Source organism: Festucalex cinctus, chromosome 10 (assembly GCF_051991245.1).
Source record: "Festucalex cinctus isolate MCC-2025b chromosome 10, RoL_Fcin_1.0, whole genome shotgun sequence".
NCBI lineage: Eukaryota > Metazoa > Chordata > Actinopteri > Syngnathiformes > Syngnathidae > Festucalex > Festucalex cinctus.
In genome coordinates this window covers 17,506,051-17,528,531 of record NC_135420.1, presented here as the reverse complement: position 1 = coordinate 17,528,531, position 22,481 = coordinate 17,506,051, and the positions used below count along the sequence as shown (strand labels likewise).

The 22,481-nt window shown below is 39.0% G+C and overlaps 1 protein-coding gene and 1 non-coding gene across 4 annotated transcripts in view; one reads left to right on the top strand and one right to left on the bottom strand.

The window, feature by feature from the left end:
* The window catches only part of cacna1ea (calcium channel, voltage-dependent, R type, alpha 1E subunit a), a 93,101-nt gene that overhangs the window by 33,762 nt on the left and 36,858 nt on the right, over positions 1-22,481 (bottom strand). For 2 of the 3 annotated variants that reach the window (XM_077534576.1, XM_077534577.1), the window contains exons 5-16: positions 22,330-22,469; positions 9,829-9,932; positions 9,496-9,654; positions 8,321-8,511; positions 7,561-7,664; positions 5,950-6,065; positions 5,761-5,814; positions 2,145-2,237; positions 1,843-2,052; positions 588-700; positions 396-508; positions 183-314 (exon numbers count right to left, since the gene is read on the bottom strand). In XM_077534576.1, coding sequence (XP_077390702.1) covers positions 183-314; positions 396-508; positions 588-700; positions 1,843-2,052; positions 2,145-2,237; positions 5,761-5,814; positions 5,950-6,065; positions 7,561-7,664; positions 8,321-8,511; positions 9,496-9,654; positions 9,829-9,932; positions 22,330-22,469 — 1,529 coding nt within the window. Of the gene's footprint in view, positions 1-182; positions 315-395; positions 509-587; positions 701-1,842; positions 2,053-2,144; positions 2,238-4,604; positions 4,647-5,760; positions 5,815-5,949; positions 6,066-7,560; positions 7,665-8,320; positions 8,512-9,495; positions 9,655-9,828; positions 9,933-22,329; positions 22,470-22,481 lie in introns of all 3 variants that reach the window. The other variant, XM_077534575.1, reaches the window with a different exon arrangement.
* On the top strand, positions 16,256-16,328 carry trnar-ccu (transfer RNA arginine (anticodon CCU)). The gene has a single exon. It is a non-coding gene; the product is annotated as a tRNA-Arg (tRNA).

The following is a 22,481-nucleotide window of genomic DNA, read 5'->3' as shown; positions in this document are numbered from 1 at the left end:
CTTTTGTTTGCATTTATCAAAGCATGTTAAAAACATAAAAGGAGGTAGAAAAAAAAAAGTGTGATTAGTCCTTAGTAGTTTAGGTGACTTTATGTGATTGAGGTTTGATAAAGATGAATTTCTGACTGCAAATTCTTGACCTAGGCACAATTTGGATCCAAAGACACACTTCTAGGTGTTACCTGCCACCAAAGAGTTGCATGCCCAGAAGTGCAAAGACGACAATGAAGAGGAAAAGGAGGAAGATGAGGGAGATAATGGACTTCATGGAATTCATTAGTGACACCACCAAGTTCCTCAGAGACGCCCAGTACCTTCACAGGAAATCAAACAGTTACGCAAAGTAGGAGTGGATCAAGTTTTTAAGTCAAATAATCTTGGAAAGAAGCACTAACTTAGTGATTTTGAAGATCCTTAGCAGACGAAGAGCACGCAGGACGCTGATCCCAAAGGAAGTGCCCGGCCTGAAGACACCCCAAAGCACTTCAAAGATGCTGCCGACAATCACCTGTGGATATAGAAGGACAGGAAGTGAAGATTTTATAGAAGAAGAGGAGCGATTGAGGAGAAGGAGACGGGACACTGACGCTGAAGTCGAAGCAGTTGAAAGAGGAGTGGAAGTAGAGGCGGGGGCCCAAACTGTACATCTTCAGGAACATCTCAGTCAGGAACAGAGCAAGGAACAAGAACTCTGCATAGTCTGGAGCAGCAACAGACACACTCAGATTAGCATCGTGAAATGATGGAGTCACTTTAAGTCACTTTTCCATGAAATTGTATTCATTTATTACCAACAATGTATTCTCCTCATTTCATAGAGTTTCTCTTAGCTGCCATGTCATAGCAATGGGACTGTTTTTTTTTTTTTTTTTTTTTTTTTTTTTTTACCAATCAGATTTAATATTCATCCCCCACAGTAATGTGAACATAATTACATTCTCTGATTGACGCACCTCGGAAAACGTTAATAATTGCCTATAGGTGCCACAAGATAGCAGCAAAGCACTAAATGAAGCTGCACTGTAAAAAAATAAAAATAAATAAATAATAATACTAAGAGAATTTTAATTTTTTAGTATTTTCTGTATTTTAAAAGTATTTAATTTACACAAATAAATGTTAAATTTAAAATAACATGAAATCACTGTAACTGTAAAAACACAATATTTCTGTTCTTTAAAAAAAAACAAAAAAAAACTACAATTTCTCTAACGTCCTATAGATGGTAGCATTCATTGTATTAACATTTATTTTGAAAGGACATCTAATGAGATATACACTGTAAAAAGGTAAATAAATGAATACATAAATAAATAACCTGCAATTGACTTTCAACCAGTTCAGGGTGACCCCGCCTACTGAGATAGGCTCCAACACCCCCCGCGACCCTTGTGAGGATCAAGCGGTTTGGAAAATGGATGGATGGATGGATGGATGGATGGATGGATGGATTGATTGATAAATAAATAAATGATAATTTTCCAGCAGCTGAATAGCCAGAAAAATACTGTGAAATAACAGAAAATTACTTTCACGTAAAAGAACGGTATTCCGGCAGCTGAATATTATATAAATAAATAATAAATGAATAATCCATCCATCCATTTTCTTGACCGCTTACTCCTCACAAGGGTCGCGGGGGGTGCTGGAGCCTATCTCAGTTGGCTTTGGGCAGTAGGCGGGGTACACCCTGGACTGGTTGCCAGCCAATCGCAGAATAAATAAATAATACGAATAAATATTATTTTCTGGCACCCCAGGTTCCGGAAAATTAGCATTTTTTTTAATGATTTTTTTTTTCAGCAGTGTACTCAACACACTTCAACATAAACCTTGACTCACACAGAAAATTGGACAGCCAGAGTGGCTGGTTGTGGTGAACAATAGCCACACATAGCGTGTTGAGAGCCACCAGGCCCAGCACCGTCCAGTAGAACGTATGCGTCTTCACCACGCGGCGGATGGAGATGCGCAGAAGGCGTTCCTTGCGGCGGAAATACACGGCGGGACCTCGCCTTCCGCTCCTGAAGCTCTCTCTGGCCATGGGGATGCCTGCAGGGTAAGTAGAAAGAAGCGGCGGTGCCCTGCTGCTCAACTTGAGATGAAAACGTTCACCTGAGAGAATCGGCAAGACGTCCACTCACCCACTGAGGAAATGTCGCCATATTGTTCCTCTCCTGGACCCCGATGTGGCGACTCCATGCCTCTCTTTTTTATAGTGGTGGCTCTCTTCAGCACTTCACATGGAGTGGTTTTAACACAACAAACAGATCAGTAAAATACTTTTTTGTGCAGGTGCAGAACCAAGGCTTTACATATTATTACGCAAAATACAGTAGTCAGTTTACAAATAGAACATATTAGAAAAATAGTTTGTGGAAACAAAAAAGCAACCAAGTCCACCAGCCTTCCATAGATGTCATTGTGGGAATGCTGAAAGCCTCCCACATATGCTATTCGGATTTTTATTCTCCTCACTTTTTGGTCGTCAAATAACTCCCACATAATACTTCCGATTTACATGGTTCAAATTTCAACTTGCTTAAAAAAATTCACGCCTTCCGGAGTATATATCGTCTGATTCCACATTACTTACAGCACTCGCACGATTTAATGTTAAATATCAAATGTTCCCCATTTATTGTCAATAGGACTGACACTGAACTTTTTGTAAGTCCCACTTTCCACGCCCACTTCCATATATACAACTGATCATCATTAGCAGCCCTCTGATACACTTGGTTAAGTATGTTGTCCAGTTACCAGGAGGCCTCGGGTTTGAATCCCACTTCCGACTGTACGTTGCAAATATATCCCGGGCCATATGCTTCGTGATACAAATGTTTACCGACTGACTATCATATCAGGAAATGCTATACAATTTCACTGAAATGATTAAATCCCACCTTCGACAGATTGCAGTACAAGTTTTCTTTTTATTCATTTATCTTATCTTCAATTAATACTTTGTAATTTTCACATAATTTCTCTTTCAATTTACTTCATAAGCACACAGCTTAGCATTCAGCTTTCAACATTCCCACGCAATTTCTGCAGAAATTGCACTTCGTCTAGTTTTACAATCAAATTTTCCTTTGCCATTTAATTGAGTTAAAAACAGACCAACAAAACATCTTCTTTCAACACCTTCATGCAAAAAAAAGGCAAGTGCACACCCGTTATCAGAAGATGCAACCCAACCACAAACACAATGAGACAACTGACATTAAGGAACGCTTAGACCGCATGACACGCTAATGCCAGTATAGTTTTAGCAGAAAGGCAAAAGTTCATTCAAACTCATTTGCATTTCGGTAGAAGGAAACCAAAACAACAATCCTTTAATGTTCACTTCATGATCCAAACAGCTGAATGCCATTTAATGATCTCTCTCATCGCAGACCATGCTCCGAAGGGGCGTGGCAGGCCATGCATGTATTATTCATTCTTTTCATTTACAATCGGAAATCAGTCAATTAAAAACGAAATAGTGACTCATTATTTTGTTATATCTAACACACACACAAAAGCAAAAGACAAAAAAATACTTAATAATTAATAAATAATTAAAATCTTGTCTCAGATAAAAAATATGACAAAGAAAACACAGTCACAGCAAAGAGTTTCATTTTATTATTTAACGGGTTGTGTTTACATGGACCTAAAGTTACTTAAGGGGCATTAGCAAAAGATATGTTAGCTTTAGCTATCACCAGTGGTGTTGTGGTCCCTGGAGAAGTGGGTATACTCTAAATTTAACTTTTGTTTTTGCTTCTAAAAAGAAAAATCCTGTTTTAGAACATTTGTACCGGTAACTATATTAGAGATATTTCCTGCTTTTGCAAGTCATGGGAAATGTAGTCCTATTATGTACTGTGGTCATCGCTCACCGTTCAGACATTGTGCTTATCTTTATTGATGCTCATTACCAACTTCTAGATCACATAAACACAAGCAACTAAATATTAAAATACAACTCATACTTGTGGCCCATTTTTCAATTTCTATTTTTTGGCTCTGTTCAAATCACTTTTTTTGTGTTATATTAAAAAAAAAAACAACAACAAAATAATGAGTCAGTCTTTCATTTTGGTTCCACAAATCCATGCACTTGTTTGAAGGTGAGTTCTCATTCAGTTTCACGAGAGTCGACGTGCATGCCTGGTTCAGTGTGATGAGTGCGATTTGACCTTTTGGTGCTGGAGGCGTTTATAATTATATTACATCCTGTCCTCATACGCCCTCCCCATTTTCCTTCCTCTATTGCTGAATATACTACTCAATATTTGCTTGGGGACTTTTTTAATAGGCCACTAATCAAACACAAGCACGCACTGTTTGCTAAAGGTGTGAAACACACGCTCACCATGCACAAGCACTTGCATTCCGCTTATTTTTTTCCCAGACTGGTGGTTGTCAAGGCAACAACAGAGCACCACCTTTCTTTTCAATCAAAGCTATCATCGCAATTGCCTTCATTCCCATCACAACAGCTGCTCCCACTAACAACGCTGCAAAAGTTGCTCCCATGAATGTGTGCACATGTGGCAAATGGCGTGGTGAAGTTGAAGAGGCAGCGAGCAGATGAGAGGAGGGTTGCTCACCGTAGGCGCCGCCTGTGCTCCACTCAGGGAGCCTCCTGAGAGCTGCCAATCAATCAACATTTAATAAAAGTCCTGCGGCTTCAGTGAGGAGGAAAGGTCACAGTCATGAGAGCAGGCGCCTGGCTTCCCATTGGCTCACGTGCCAAAATGAGCAAACTTTGTGCCATTGGTGGTCTCGTAATGACACGTAAGTGACACTCTTTATGTTCCAGTACATTATGGATTTTACATTTAATATAGAGGAAAATGCCTAAATAGGAGCGTCTGACGTATGAACATTGTTTTTTTTCATTCAAGCCAATAAATATGGTTGAATAAGTGATGAAAATGTACAGTATGTGTTATTGGACCACTGATCTATAATAGCAGAGAGATAGGCCTGTATGTCCCCCCCCCCCCCAGGGCCGATTACCGATACTGATTATTTTTAGTCAAGGAGGCTGATAACTGATATTTGCAGCCGATATTCATGTTCAGTAAAAGGGAAAAAAATATTGGCATAAAATAACAAAAAATAAATAAAATAATAATAATAATACAAATTCCAACTCTTAACTTTGTTTAAATGTCTGAAAGGATGTTTATTGAACACAATTTTTTTTTCATCTTAGGCAATAGACAGCTTCGTTTTAAAATTCTAGCAATTCTAGACTCTCTATTTTTGTCTACAGTAAATAATTAGAAAATTTCAAATAACTGAAATGATAAACTTTCACGTATCTTTATTTTATTTCAAACAAAAACAAAAGGTTTGTAGGGTGCTCAGCATCTCTTATAAAAAGATTACTGGAATTTTAAATAAATAGTCCCCTCTGATTAAAAAAATAAATAAATAAATAAAAAAGGCCAACACTGATATGCGACAAAATGCTGAATATTGACAATGATAATCGGCCTGGCCAATTATATAATGTATACTTTTTTAACTGAACCACTCAAATAGATTAAAAAGTTATTGTGAAGCACCTGTACATTGTTTTTGGAATGGAAATCTTAAAATCACATCAGACAGTAAATGACAAGACCGCAGTTTCCTGCTTTGCTACTCTCATCCAGAAAATGAATAACATATTCGGTAACTGAAAAATTTGACCTGCTTGCGGTGTAATCAAATAGAGATAAAGAAAGGAAATAACTGTAAAAAATGCTGACTTACCATCAAGGGCTGAGGGTCCGGGATTTTTATTTTCCTCTGCAAGCATGACCTCCTCTGGAAAACGAGAACCACAAACAAACAGCAGTCGTACGTGCACATTTCTAATCTTGTTTGATTGGTTTGGTTTGTCTCGAATAAAACCAAGTAAACTTATTTATCTTTGTGATATAAAACTGTGAGCAACGCCACCTGCTCTGTCGATCCAGGCCCGGTAACCGTTGAGCTCTCGCTCGATCTGCTGCTGGCGTCGCAATTTCATGAAGGCCCTGCGGTTTTCCACCCTCTCCCTTTCTTTAGCGAACTCGCTGAAGGATCAAAGCACAAAATTACTTCAGTTACTTTTGCTCAGCAAGGACTGAAAAGTATTTGGAGGAGACATAAAGTGATTTTGTAGCAAAGACACATAGCGTATTGCCGACACACATAAACACTCCCCACAGTTCTTTAGAAATGAAACAATAGCTTTCTTTAATGAATAGTGAACACCCCACTCCTGATATATATGTTATGTACAGTATTGTTGATGCATGTGTAGTCGTTACATACAGCGGAACCTCAATTTAACAGAACTGGAACCAACAGACATCGGATATAACAAAGAAAATAGTGAACAGTCCTCTCAAAACACCCCTTTTCACAGTAGTTGTCACAGTCTTGTTAGTTCCAGAATTGGCCACAATCAAAAGACAAAAGCCGTTTCTCAATTGCCGTTCTTTTCCATTCTTATATACTTGTTGTTTCATGAAATTTCATCAGTTAAGGCTCAAGTACTGTTCCAATTGAAAGTACGTATAAACCCGGATGTTGTTCTTGTCAGATAGCTTAAACCAAGGATGCATCGGATATTTACTTGTGAAGGATTATATATAAATATCCCAAGATTTAATTTATGCTGCTATCACTTGAAACACATCAGATTTTTTGGGGGTGGTAGTTAACAAATAAATAGCCATTCCAATTTACAGAGTCTTGCCTTTGGGGAAGAACTTTCTCCTGTTCTTTCGAAGAATTTTCTCATGTTCGTTCTTAGGAAGACCTTACTTAGCGAGTTCATGAGACCGTACTCTGCTTTCTTCATATGAAGACACTGGTCTAGAGCAGGCTCATGTGTCTACATGGCGGCAATGTTAGCAGGGGCGTATGTACCATGAGAGATATGGAAAACAAACATTAGCTTAGCATCGCCATTAGCACGTAGCTGAAAAGTACTGTATTGTTCTCATCATGTAGTACTGTACATTTATTTACAAAAATTGTGTACCTTACTGGGCATTTTTAGGTCACGAAAAAGTACTTTGGTACTGTACCGGGTGTTTTTAAGGTATGAAAAAGTCCTTCAATTTAACCGAAAATTGGCACTTCCTCCGAATTAACCTGTTAAATCAAGGTTCCACTGTTCAGTGTCATTGACTACCCTTATTGCTTTTTTTTTCACATTCACATCTGTGTATATAGTTTATTTATTCACATGTAGTTGTCACGCCATTGCTGTTAGTTAGAGATATTGATGTTCTCAGTCGCCTGCTTATAAATGATTGACAAATTTCACAACATTTTTTTCTACAACATCCAATGCTGCTGACTCTTGTTGTTGTCATTTACTTCTGTGCATATAATAGCCTATCTATTCATATACTGTTTGTCACATCCACATATATGGTATTTATTATTCAAGTACAGTTGCTATATGCAGTACTGCTGCTCATTTTGCCCAGTCCCAACGCCTGGGGTTGTAATTATGCATTGATGTTATTATATTTATATTTTTATGTACTGGGAAGAAGTGAAAAGTGTGTATACCCAGAGAGGACTCCAAGCACCAAGTTCAGGACAAAGAAGGAGCCGATGATTATAAGCGGGATGAAGTAGAGCCAGTTCCAACTGGGACCCAAGGCATCGTCGGCCTAAGACGTAAACACACATCAGAACACAAAAGGTGTTTACATTCAGGTGGCTGCTGATGCTTTGAGATTTTTTTCTATTCAAATTTTTTTGGGGGGGTCGGACACTTCTTTGAATGCCATGATCAACGCCATGATCATATCATGATCATGATCATACTCGCGGTTTGGCACCTGTGGATTCGGATATTTGCAGATTTTTCGCAATAAGCAGCCCATCCCTCACGAATAGCAGGACTCCACTGTACTTCCTTCAGGGATACTGAACTGTGCCATAACTAGTAATATGGTCTGCAATAAACTGTAACATGCTGCAAGAGGTTTTGGAGAAACCAGGGAAACCTGGTCAGGGAAGGTATATAAATGTCAAACTGGAGTTGACATGACACTCTGCGGATTTAACTGCCTGGAAGGGGGGGGAGGGAGAGAGAGCGAGAGAGCGAGAGAGAGAGAGAGAGAGAGAGAGAGAGAGAGAGAGAGAGAGAGAGAGAGAGAGAGAGAGAGAGAGAGAGAGAGAGAGAGAGAGAGAGAGAGAGAGAGAGAGAGAGAGAGAGAGAGAGAGAGAGAGAGAGAGAGAGAGAGAGAGAGAGAGAGCTAAAAACAGAAATAGCCAATAACAGAAATAACAACACAGACTCGAACGTTCATTCCAGCCTTACATTGTAGAGCACAGTGGTCCATCCCTCCATGGTGATGCACTGGAAGACAGTGAGAACAGCAAAGAGGATGTTGTCAAACTGAGTGATGCCATGATTGGGGCCGATCCACGTGTCGCTGCAGGCGTATTTGGCCGGGCACTGCCGCACACCGCACGGGAACTCGTACTCAGAGGAGTCCACCGTCTCGTTTTCTGGAGAGGTGCAGATGCAAAAAAAAAAAAAAACTTAAAAAGTCTACACATCCCTCTTCAACTTCTGTGATTGAAAAAAACGAGAGGGATAAATTACTTATATATTCCCCCCCATTAATGTGACTTATAATCATACAACTAATGACTATATGTTAAATTTGAGCATACAACTGCCACCATTTAAAGTGCCTCTGATTAACTGCAAAAACTTCTGATCTTCAAGTAGTCTTTTCCTGGCTTTTTTTGTCTTTTCATAATTCCCTCTACATGTACCTGTCGAATGCACATATAATGCCATGTGTGCTCAGTCATGCATACATAATTAGAATAATGCTGCTACAACCAAAAGCGTTATGTAAATATGGGTAGCAGAAGGTCACTCATGCATTACCCACCAAATGCAGCTCAGTCATACCTCTTTGCATTTAGGTTGTGCAATGCTAGAAATTTCAAAATGACTTTTTCATCTCTTCACGCTGATGAATTATTCATGAATTTTCCAACTACAAATTGCTCCCTTTTGTTTCATTCATTCCATGAGGGCGAGACAGAGGATGCTTTTTTTTTTTTTTCCTTCAGAGCAGCCCAAATTAGTGCTAGACACAGGAAGAATCTTAAATAACAGTAATATCCGGATGCCACTGCTGGGCTCGCTCACAAAATTGTGCAGCATGATTTATAGCATCATTGTTCTGTTCGCATCTAAAACTGGGACATGATGATTCAAGTATTTATTGGTGCCACTCAGTGGGAAAAGCCGCTTTGAACTGTTTGTGGCTGTGCAGCTAACATGAAGCTATGTGCATATATAGACTCATTGACCACTTCATAAGGCACACCTTCACAATCATCAGTGCGTGCTCATTCATTTTGCCACATTAGATCACGTCGGGGATCACCAATGTGGCAGAATGATGTATTACTATGTTTGGTAAGATTATGTAACTCGTGTGTTTGTGATATGCATGCGCTCGAAAGGCTAACCGAGAATTCCAGGCTGCGGCGTGCAGGTGTGGTGCAGTTTGCCGCTGTAAAACTCCAAGCCGATGATGGCGAACATGAGGATGGCGAAGAAGAGCAGCAGGCCAATCTGGAGCAGGGGAACCATGGCCTTCATTATGGACTTCAGGACTATCTGCAGACCTGAGAAGAGAGGGAGATTTTTTTTCCCGCCAATGCATTTCTATGGACATCAATTGTATGCTAATTTTCACTATTTGCCGCCCCTATCCTATTATTTTGTTACTTTTTACATCAAGCTTGCAGTCTGACAAATAAAACTTTCCACACAAAGAAAACACAATGCTTGCTACTCACTGGGGATGCCCGAAACCAATTTGAGTGGTCGCAGCACCCGCACTGCCCTCAGAGTCCTCAGATCCACAGATTTATTCATGTGAGCTCCTGCTGCCGCCAGAATCCTTATCAGCAAACCGAGAGAGAGAAATGTGAAAACAAGAACACAAGGCATGAATATTGTGATTTCATGCAAAAAGTGGATACCCTGAAACGCACACATAGTGTCGGAGAAGGTGATATGGAGCATGAGGACGTGAGGCTCTGCAGCCGTAAACAACTGGTAGGTTTTTCGGGGTTGTTTTTCTGTGTGTAGGAGGATATGCTGTGGCAAGTGGGAGGTTAGGGCACAATAAAGAAAGCGGCTCCACCACGGGAAGGGATGAAACCCCGCAGCCTGAAGCTACGTGAACCTCATGGACACAAAGTCACACATACTGTATGTACACACAGACAGTTAGCTTTTTACAGCTACACAAAGCCAACTTTTTTTTGTCTCTTTCTCTCTCTGTGACATTTCCACCTCACAATGGAGGTTCTCTGTCCACTCTAAAAACTAGGGCTGCGCACAAATTGAGATGTGAATTGACCATTGAAAACAAATGACGAAGCAGAATTTTTGGATTTGAGTCGGAATGAATCTGTCATGGTTCGGGTTGGGTTTGGGTTGATTTTGTTACTTTTGTTATGGCATAGGTTTTATTTTGGTTTAGTTTGATTTTGTCCTCATGTTTCTTTAAGTTCTGTCATGATCTGTGTTTTGCGTTGTTGTCCTAGTGCGCCCCTCTAGTCTTGTCAAGTATTGTCATGTCCACCTGTTTGCCTGCCCTTCCTCATGTGTCAACCAATCAGCATCCTCTGCCACGTGTCTTGCCCAGCTGTGTCTAATTGTTAATTAGTGTGTGTGTGTATTTAGTATCTTGTCTCCCCTCTGTCCGCGTCGATTCATTGTGTTTTCCCCCCGTCATGCTGCCTATTTTTTGCCTAGGAGTTCACCCATGTTTTGCATTGCTGTTTTTGTTGGATACATTCGTTTGTTAGACAGAGCCTTGGTTTTGTTTAATTAAATCTTTTTTTGACTGCACCTCCACGCCCTGTTTCCCTGCACCTGGGTCCCCTCCATACTTTAACAGAATCATAGCATATTTTCGTTTGTACAAGTGTCACAGTAATGTTTGAATGGAAATGTGTGTGGGAGGTGCACTGTGCACTCTTCTAGAGCGACACCTGGAAATGTTTAGTGAGCATTTGTATTATTTAATTAACCCAAATTAAATGTTTGTGTTGAGTCACATTTCGGGGTTATTATTATTTTGGGGCAGTCACCAAACTAATTGGGTCAAATTGTATTGGTGAACATGGCTGATATGTTAACCCAATTCATATGTTTGTGTGTTGGGTCAAATTTTTTCCGAGAGTAACGAAATTTTTGGGTCAAATGAACCCACGAGTTGAGTGAAACAAGCGCAGATCTTGAAAAACTTTTATACTGCAGTAGCACAACGGTTGAGCCAACATAATTTTCAGCATTGCGTGATTTGTTTATCCTACTATTTTGGTCTTTTACTAGTAGACCTAATCTACCCCAGTGGCAGCCCATCGATTTGATACCTGGGCCTTCAATGGGGATTTCACCAACTTAATCTATACCTCTTATTACCACCACTATCATGCCACAATTATGGAAACCATTAAACACTGGTAAAAAAAAAAAAAAATAAAAAAAAAAAATAAAAAAAATAAAGGTAACCAAGTCCAGTAAGTCGACCACAATGAAATCTTTGCCCCGCGTCTTGGCTGGCACCATGTTGGCCATCCGCACAGATCAGACGGTTCCAGTCTACATAAACTTCCATTCTACTGTAGGCTAAGCTAACTACCCACAGCCTATTAACATCCTATATTGGTGGAAAGTTGATGTAGTCAATGATGTCTCATCAAGGGTTGCCACGATGTTGACACCAAATGCCCATCCTGACTTATCCGGGTTTTGGACTGCGCGTAGTTGGGAATTGGGGTCTAGCATTAAAGGTCATTGTTAGCGGTGTTAGCCACTCAGTAATCTAATGCATCACTCAGCTGAAAGATGTTATAGTTTATAATCTACCATTACTAGTTGGAGTATGGTGTTTGTAGACTACCGGTAGATATGTTAAGCATGAGGAAAGTTGGAAAGTTAGTGTTAAAATACAATAAAGCTAAACTTAGCTTAACATAGCTTGCTGCTAGCTTGCTGCTTTATTTATAAAGCGAGCGTGAGTACAGTGGCATGATTATTGTGAGAAAGTGTACAAGAAATATCGTTTAAGAAATGAAAAAAGAATGCCATTAAAAGAAGACCAGACTGGACTGGAGGTAGAACACATCAGTTCAGCCAGACATAAGTCACGGGGTGTGAAGGACTGAAATAGCTCATCATCATCATTATCGCCAAAAATATAGAAATGGAATTATCCTCATGAGCGTCACACCTCCAACTATCCCCCTGTGGAGTTTCCCCTCAGCCTCATTTGTTCCCAATCTCTTTATCTTGTTGGTCTCGCTTTCCACAACTCCCATTTGTTGTCATGTCATGCGGCACTTGCCGCACGTCTCTCTTCTCTCGCGCCTTTCTTCACATCATTAGGCCGTCGTGGCTGCTCTTTAGTTGTTATGGCGACAAACGGCGAGGGGTTCTAAAAATGTCACCCTCGTTTAGTTCAGTCAGTCAGTAGATGTGTGGATCTCACTTCGAGCATCCACCAACTCTAATAAAATCCGCTATCTGCTGTCCTTTATTAAGCAAATATATTTGTGTACAAATGAGTTTGTTCATGCAGGACTGTTGGATATTCAGTGGCAATTAAAAAAAATACGACTAACCTCGCCTTCACTTGTGTGCAATCGTTAAGTACGACAGCTTTGCCGTCTGGAGCTGGAAGTCTGACAACAGACGACAGTGCGGCATGTAAATAAGCCAAGGGAGTAAAAACACACGCTTGGATTGGCACAAAACAATTTGGCTCACATTTTGTGTCCTCCCTGCTTTCCCTCACTCACAGAGGCTGTTCATTTATTTGTGCAATTTTGTGTCTGGCAAAATAGAAAGTAAGATCCAACAATATTTTATCCACAATGAGATGATTATAATAAAAATGATATTGCTGCCTTGTGCTGGTCCTGACTCGCCAACCAACCATCGGTCTGCATTTTCCCCAAACAGGCAGTCTCATTAAACTCCTACACACTTTCCACAGCCAAAACAACATCTGTAACTAAAATTATGATCTTTTAACCATAATAATGCTCACTTGTGAAAAGCTGTCTTTCTAGTTTAAATTTGCAACAGAGAGGATTGATTTCGCACAGATTGCATTGAATGGGGTCTGAAGATGACAGCTACGTAGATACACCAAAAAAATCGGCCATTTTAGTTCAAAGCAGCCATTTTGGAAAATTTCCACTTTTAGTTTGTAGCACTTCATTATGCTGAGACCGGTTTAGTCCCCACATTATTTCATATTCCCGTGTCAAATTTTACGTGTTGAGTTTAATGAACACTTAATGGAAGCAATTAAGTGTAGACATAAATGGCAGTTGAACACTCGTTGTATTATGATGACCTTTAAAATATTAAATGTCATCGCTTCATTAGTGGTCCCTCACAGGCATTTGTGTGAAAAGTTGTGGTAATCAAGCGGGGGTCATGGTCTTCCGTGAGGTCCACGAGGCTGTCCACTAATCAGTTCATTCTCGGGTCGAAGTGGATATGTGGGTCAAAACCAAATTAATTTCCTCTCAGCCTTTTATGTTTACAAAGCACATAATAAAAAAAGGAATGTAATGTAGTTGATTAATTTGTTCCAGGTCAAACTGTCACAATCATAAAATGATTATGGTGCAGGTTTGTAATATAATATATTGTACTTGTTAAACTGAGAGCTATTATTTTATTCGGTTCTTTCAGCTGAGAACTTTCTCATCTTACTCAACTCCCCTCTCTGCTCTGGTGTTCCCCAGGGCTCAGTGGTTGGTCCCATTCTGTTTATAATTTGCTTCCACACACTTAGCCACACAATTTACAAATAACAGCCGCTTTTCCTCTGTTATCCAAAATAGTTATTTATTCCCTACAAATGCTATTTTTTTTTTTCATGGGTGTGCGTACAGTATGCCAGCAGAACAATTAAATGCTGTTTCAATAGAAAATACAATTAACACTGTTGCCATTCACACAACAGAAGTAATATCTTTTTGTTCAACTGACTTCTTGTGTTTTTTGTTTTTTTTCCTAATGTAACATCTTTGAAGTGGCTCAATAAAAGATGAGCAATACTGGTCTAAGGCAGCACACACAGTGGTAAGCTCATCACACCTGCCAGCCGTGACATGTCAGGACCCATGACGCCTCCACACGGTGTTGAAAATCTGCTGAGACAACTGCCAGGCCACAATAGTGACAACATTGTGACTTGCGCGCCATGTCACTGTCAAGACGCAAACCGGCATATCTACAGTACGCTCACCACCCACAATATGAAGGTACAACTGCACATGTTTCAGTAAGAGCTGAATCAAATATTCAGCCTTTACAAAGATATTAATATTCACTTTTTAGTGACACTGTTCGAGATGTTTTTGTCATTAATAGCAACTGAAGTGGTGGTACTAATAGGTGGTCTAAGTTGGGTACTGTTGTCCCTACAGAAAACCTGGGCTACCAAAATACACAGCCCACCACTGAGTAACCCAATAAAACTCAACACGAATTAAATGTATTGCACTTTTATGCGGCAAATGGTGCTCATAACAACCTCCCTGCACCATTTAAATATCCACTGTAAAACATTACTTCAGTGTGTCATAAAACCATTTCTTGTGGGCAATTACTGTGAGCATTTATAATATAACGCTGATTAGTTAAACAGACCTGAAACGATTTATGCTGAAAATCTGCTTCTAAAGTCACCAAAAAAAACTCTCAACTGCCATTATGCACAACATCCCATGAGACCTCAGAATATTAACACTGTGGGCTACATATTCATGCCCAGTGCAAGTCTAGCGTAAAGGTGGAGTTTCCTTTCAGTTTGATATTTTAGCAGCTGTGTGCAGTTAGAAAGGGGTGCTTGTGCCGTAGCTATCATAAGAAAATCTAAAATAACAGGAAATACTATGGTTGTGAAATTTAATCATAATTAAATGTTATATCTGTTCTAAATGCACAATAAAATGTACAATAAAATATTTTTTCCTAAGTTTTCATACTCTTGTTAGCATAAAAGTGGAAAAAATGTTTAATGTTTAAAACTAATAGAAATATGACTGCATCTTTTAGTCACTGATACACTAATTTAATAATAATTCCTAAAATGGAGTTAAAATTAAAAAAGATATACTGTACTGTAAGTAACACGTGTGATATTGATTTGTGTAATGGTCATTTTTTTTCTGCCACTAGATGGCATAATTGCATTTGTAAGACTGGTGACAGCTCAGTGTATTTTTCTTTTTATATTAGGAGCTATCGAATCTTTAACATGAAGTAACTTGTGAAATTCTGCACATTTTTAAATTTATAAAATACAACTTTACCCCAGTCTCCACAAATACATGCATTATTATTAAATTTATTATTGCTAAATTTTGACGTGGATGTTCCTGGAACTCATGGAATTCCCCAAAGACAGACTTTCCAAGGAAGGGTCGGTCATTAATTAAAGATAAGAGGTGTTAAAGGAACTTTAAATTAACTCAAAATTAACACACTAATTTTGACACCCCTAGAAATTTCATATCCATTGTTCTTGCATAGGATTAGCTGGCCTTGTGAAGCCTCCAAAATGTTCTTTTCTAGCAGCTATGACTCTATTGGCCCACAGCGCAAGGATGGGGGTGGCATGTGTCTTGACGGAAAAAGAAACTCTTCGTGAAGTCCTACACTTGCAGCCCTCAAGCTCACCCTCACACAAACTGAACCCATCTTCACACGTTATATTATTTTGAAAGATGTTATGCAAAACAAAATCACTCAATGTGTCAGCGAGCAACAATACTGTGGCATTCAAATTCACTGTGACTGAAATTGTTTGGAAGAAAAAGCAAAGCAAAAAGCAAATAAGAGGCTTTAGGCGTTAGGATTTAACAATATGTATTGCAAATGATTGATGAGATATTTATTCAACTTCAACTGGACATTGTAACATATTTTGGGTTAGACTTTTGTCTTCCATAGTTGCTCCAGGTGCTGTCCTTCCATGCTTAACATTACAAAGAAATATCTATAGTAAAATTATGTCGTATCGTTTCATTTTTGACAGAATTTTCTGAAAAAAAATGGCAATTTTAAGTGAATAAAAACTTAAATTTGCAAAAAAAATTAAAAATTTTAATGTGAGTGAATTTTAATTCAAATGCTCGGAGATAATGTAACAATAGTCCATATTTTAGTGAGTGATAACTAACATTTGCCCCAGTGGCCTAATGGAGAAGGCACTGGCCTCCTAAGCCAGGGATTGTGGGTTCGAGTCCCACCTGGGGTAGAACCTCTACGTGAAACAGCATCAACCTTGTAACATACCTAAATATTTTCGTCAGCTGCAAACTCAAAATTGTGGCAGCATTTCCAGCTTGAAAACGCGAGTCTCTCTCCTGGCTCCATTGTTATTTTTGGTTTAAATGTGACAAGGTGCATACACATGATGTCACTCTCCCTGAGGGGCTGCAAATTGTTAAGTCCCAGAATGCCTCACTTCATGCTGTAAACACTTTAGTTCTTCTTTCTTTTGTGTTATATAATGTGCTGTGTGTCTTGTCTAAGAATGGTATTTTATAATTTTTTAATTATTACTGTAGTTCTGCATACATAGAAGGGAACACCGTGACTGGAAAACATGTGGTCCCTATTCAAGTGTTGTCAAATGTTTCCACTGCACTTAAAATGCATTTGAATGTGAATGGTAAGCGCAAGTGAGATTTCAGTGAGCTATATGTCAATATTGTTGATTGCCAATAATAATAATAATAATAATAATAATAATAATAATAATAATATTGCGATTGGCTGGCAACCAGTGCTGCCCAAAGCCAGCTGAGATAGGCTCCAGCACCCCCCGCGACCCTTGTGAGGAATAAGCAGTCAAGAAAATGGATGGATGGATGGATTAATGGATAATAATAATAATAATAATAATAATAATAATGTATTGGACAAAAGCATTGTTTCTAATGTGTTACCGGCTTTACTGTATTACAGCATCTTATTGGTTCAATTACAGTAGTGGTGAATGTCTTCATTTTGTGTGCATGACTGTATTATACTGCCCCCTAGTGGTATTAATGGCATTTCCAATCCTTTTCAATAGAAAAGGACGATTTGAGATTTGAGTGTTTTGAGTTCCAACGGTGGCTACACAATTAAACTCATATTTCAAAGCTCCATTATGATCCTGGGTCGCCATGCAATAACAGAGACACAATTGTCCTTAGTGTACTGTCACGTAGTTATTAAAAAGTACAACAATTATATTGCTGTTTTAATGTAGCAAAAAAAAGAATGCAAATTCAAAGAGCAGTTTCATTGGAATTGAGTTGGCTCCTGCAGCCTGCATGATGGCCACTTTCATCTCGCTTCAGCACTTCATCGTCTCTGATCACAACCAGACGAGACGGATGAGACGCGAATGCCCTCGATGGGCTTTGTTTCATGGCCCGCTCAGCCCCTTTATGGTGGCATGAAGAAGGGAGGGAAAACAGGGGCAGCGAGCTTATCAATTTCCTCAGCACGGGCGCCTTGGTTAACTGATTGATTGTGGATCAAAGAGCGACGTCACTCACCGGACACCAACGCACGCCGTTGTTTTACACTCACAGTTCCACTTAAATGCGGCAAAGAGGTTGAATGCAATTGTGACGGCAAGGCAAGATATGGGAGCACGAACTGTGCACGATATTGTGTAGGGAATGTGACAGCCTGACCTAGGGCGGGGTCCTCTGTCACCACGGCAACGGCTCTTGGGGACATATGCATCCCTGTTGCAGGCCGCCTATGTCATCAATTGATCCGATGACAGAGAGGGAATACGATTGGTGGAGACAGCGCTCCCTCTCTTCTCTCCCTTTCGCTTTCTGTGTGTGTGTTACTCAATGTTACAGGTGTATGACTGCCAAGCTGACAGAAGGCGTTGCTGGCTCAAAGTCATGTAGTAGTACTCCATTTGGCACACACACACTGTATTTTTAACGGTCATACTGTATATTCCATTTCCTATGTCGTCGTGAGAGGCGCTTGGAAATAACATGAAGCAAATCTATCCACACATGCAGTCTTTACTTTGTCTTACACATCGGGATGACTTAAGCACGGGTTGGGCGTCTCCTCCTGCCAATTGCTGTCTTTCTAATTGTGGCCTTGTCACTGAGCAAGACTGCAAAGGTGCCAATTAGCATGTAAGATCACGCCTGGACACATTTTCAGCATTTGCTCTTGCTTAACCTCCTTTTTCCCCTCTTCACATGGATCTCTTTATTCATCTCTTTCTCTCTGTCATTGCCTCTCATGTTATCCCCTCATTTTTCTTCTGCATCTTCAACTATTAAAAAAAAACATCTCTAAGTGTTGTCTGTGTTTTTTTGTTTTGTTTTTTGTTTTGCCTCCCCCTCACTTGCCATCTGTGAAATATAAAGCACCCCATAAAGCACTGAGGCATCTGAGAGAGGAAATGGTGTCCCCCAGTGTTGATATAGTAAGCAAAGGCTCCCGTCAACACAAATATTGTAGTGTGAGTCAGGGGTTTCCGCTGAGAGAATGTTTTTTTTTTTTTTTTTTTTTTTTTTTATGCCTCACTCACGCAGGAATAGAAAAATGTACTACACTGTTTAATTTAATCAGGCTGGGATTCTGTCTGCATGAGTCATATATAATACCTTCAATGAAACTAGATTTAGTTCAGATGAGGTAGCTGACATTAGAAGCTGGCCCTTTTGCACTTCCTGTAAAAGCTGGCAATTTTTAATTTTCCTCACGTTGCTGTCCTGGAGTCATATTTTAATAACATAAATTAATACTGTCGGTATGGCATTACAAAAAAGATTTGTTAAAAAAAATCTGTCATTTTGTACCTTTAATTTGACTTTTAATAAACCATTGGCTGAGGAATATAATAAATAAAAAGTCTTTCCCTCATTTGCCAAAAACAAACTACAAGGTTTCAGAAGTGGCACAGAAAGAATTGGCAACATTTCCGCTCAACAGGTGCATTCATCTCCTCTTTTTAATTTATAATTCATTCTACATTCCAAAAAAATAAACCTTCAAACCAACAACATTGAGTTCATCCATTCCAAATAAGACATGCTAGCAATGTAGCAACGGTGGCTAACGTTAGCTTAGTATTGCTAGCGCTGTTATATTGTTGAAGCTACAGCTTTATTTACTGTTTATCACAACTTTATTAATTATTTGTTGGAAATACATTTTAAATTTGGGACTAATTAAATGAAATATGTTAATTTCTTGCAGTGCATCAAATGATTTCTCAAATTACACTAATAAGCCACAGGTCAGGAATCACTTGCCTACACCATAAAACTTTTCCAGCAACAATATCCTGTGAAGAAAGACTTTCAAGAAGAAGAAGAAGAAGAAGAAGAAGTCATATTTCCCCTAATTCTAACTTTTCCCTACAAATCCTATTAAATTCTCATGTACAGAAAGGACAGGCTCTCTTCAAGAAAATAAATGACAGTCAATTAAATGTCGCGCGCGTTTGTGTGCGGGCTTGTTTGAGAGACTGCACCTAATTACCAGCTCACTGGCAGCATTGCCTGCTCACCTAATATCATCAGCGTATCTCATAAGCGTCATTCGGCGTATAATGAGGCTCTGCACTGCTTGTGACATGTATACGTGTACTGGAATGGAAGGAAAATCAGGAGGCAGAGAGTTCACATCGCTATATTCTGTACCTCCTGTGCCCATAATGATCACTTGGACAAGGATCTAGCAAGCCTCTTCGTGCAAGTGAATGTTAATAAAAGAAGACCTGGATGATTCTATCACACCACAGTTATGAATAGTTGATTATCTCAAACACGCACGGTGCAAAAATGAAAAATGTCTTGCCGTATTTCTCCCAGTTAACGAGTGAGAAATTTGCAGTGCCAGTCGGCCATAATGTATCCCACCATATACGGCAGTTAATCATGCAACATGCAGGACTGGCTGACTCCAAAATATATAACCGCGATGTAATGCGCAATTTAAAATCACTGTCCAATTTACAACTCAAGTCAGAGACTCTTGGCTTTAGATAATGCGGCAGGGGTATTTGTGGCAAGTCATATAGTGCACTAGAGGATTCTTCAATAAGGGCTATCGCACGCATAGCAAGTCTGATTACAACACACGTCACCCCTTGGGGGAGCCTCTGTGGTCTTACTACTTTCCTCATTTGTGCCCGTGCAGACAGCTGCCGTGACAATAATCCATTAACAACGGCTTGTCTCACTGTGTTTTAATTAAGCTTCTAATTCTGGACCAACAGTACCTTCTCCTCAAGCGATGTCAATTGATCATCAGGCTATAGTGAGCCCCCCCCGCCCCCACCCCCTCCATTGTCGTCTCCCCTCCAACCTCGCATCCTTCCTCTCTCCTGCAGCGAGAAGAGCATCCTTGAGCCCGAGCCTCAATTGGAGTCATCAATAATGGAAGACGCCGGAATCATATAGAATTCTCTAAGAACACCGTCAGATTCCCATCGCACTTTATTCAAATTGTTTAATATTTCATTTCTGTGCGCTAGTGTGCGTGTGTGAGTGCGTATGCATGAGGCTTATATGTAGGCTGATATCTTTGATATCTGAAAGCTCGCATTCTGGTTGCTGCTCTTAAGAAGTGTGGATGGTTTTGCACACGATAACCACTTCACAGCTCCGTGCAACTCTGGAAACACGTCCAGTGTGAATTACCTGATAGTAGGGCAAGGGTCAGAAACTTTTACTGTCAAAAGAGCAATTTTAGGCAAATGAATAACAAAAAAAAATCTCTCCGGAAACATTTGAACATTGTGTTGAAGGTATGTTGTCATACAATTTTAGACTTTTCTGACTTTTCTGAAATTTCCGACATTTTTTGGGAGTTATTATGGTTATTTTCAGACTCTTCCTTTTTTGAACATTTCATGATTATTTTTTTGACATTTTTTTCTGCCCATTTTTTATTTCTTTTTTTGCTATGAATTATCTGACATTTTTTGGTAATCTTTTGGACATTTTATGGTAATTTTTGAGATTTCTTTGTTTCATTCTTTTGTTTTTGGACATGTTATGGTTACTTTTTGAACATCTTTTTAGCTTTTTCTTTCATCAATTTTTTTTTTACTTTATTGGTGGTCAAATTTGTTAACATTCTAGAATGATTTTTCGGGTTTTTTCTTTTGTTTTTGTTGTTTGACATTTTGCATTTTTTTAACATTCTCTTATCTGCTTTTTAAAAAATAAACTTTCTGACTTTTTTTTGGGGGGGGGGGCAATTTTGTGTACATTTTATGGTAATTTTAAGTAGTTCTTTTGCTTTTTATAGCTACTTTTTTTAACATTTTCTTTCTGCCTTTTTATTCAAATCTCTGACATTTTGAGCAATTTCATGGACATTTTATGGGAAATTTCTGCTTTTCCTCTTTGTTTTTGGACATGTTATGGTTACTTTTTGGATATTTTTGGTAATTTCTTTTCTCTTATATTTGTAATTTAATCACATTGAAAAGTGTTGATTCTTATGGTCTGCGTTCCAATGATCTTTTTTTGCTCTCTGTTCCATTTGCCCTCACTGAGCTGGGGAAAAAGGCTTTTGTTTTCTCTGCCCCTTCTGCATGGAACATGTTGAAAAGGACTGGAAACTAACGGAACTTGTTTCATTGAACGATTTTAGATCCAGATTAAGAGCACTTGAGACGGCCTCATTGATTTGTAACTGTTTTATATAATTTTTATGTGATTGTAGGTGAAACTTTTATTTGTAACTGTAATGTAAACTGTTTTGCTGCCTCTTGGCCAGGACTCCCTTGAAAAAGAGGTTCTTAATCTCAACAGGACTATCCTAGTTAAATAAAGGTTAAATAAAAAATTTAAAATTATTATTTTTTTTTTGACAACTTAAAAATTTGGACAATTTATGAATATTTAATTATTCATTTTTTTCATCTAAATCATTCATTCATTTAAAAAAAATAAATAATTAATTCATTAAAAAAATATCCATCCATAAATTTTCTTGATCACTTAGTCCCCACAAGGGTTGCGGGCATTAAAAAAAATATTTTTATAAAAATAAATATGTAAAAAAAAATAATATTAATTTCTACTCATATTTTTAGGGATCCACATGAGAGAGACTAAAAAGCCATATGTGGCTCCAGAGCCACAGGTTGCAGACCCCTGTATTAGGGTATACATATCTCTCAGACAAGACGATTCAATATGTATCTCGATACATGGTTGCCGTACGATTCTCACTTCTCGGGAGATCATGTCGCATCGACTCACCCACTGAGCACCACAATGAAATCCATGACGTTCCACCCATTCCTGAGGTAGGAGCCTTTATGAAATACGAAACCCAGGGCGATGATCTTTATTCCCGCCTCCAAACAGAACATCCCGATGAAGTAGGGCTCGGTCTTCTCCTATTGGGGCAA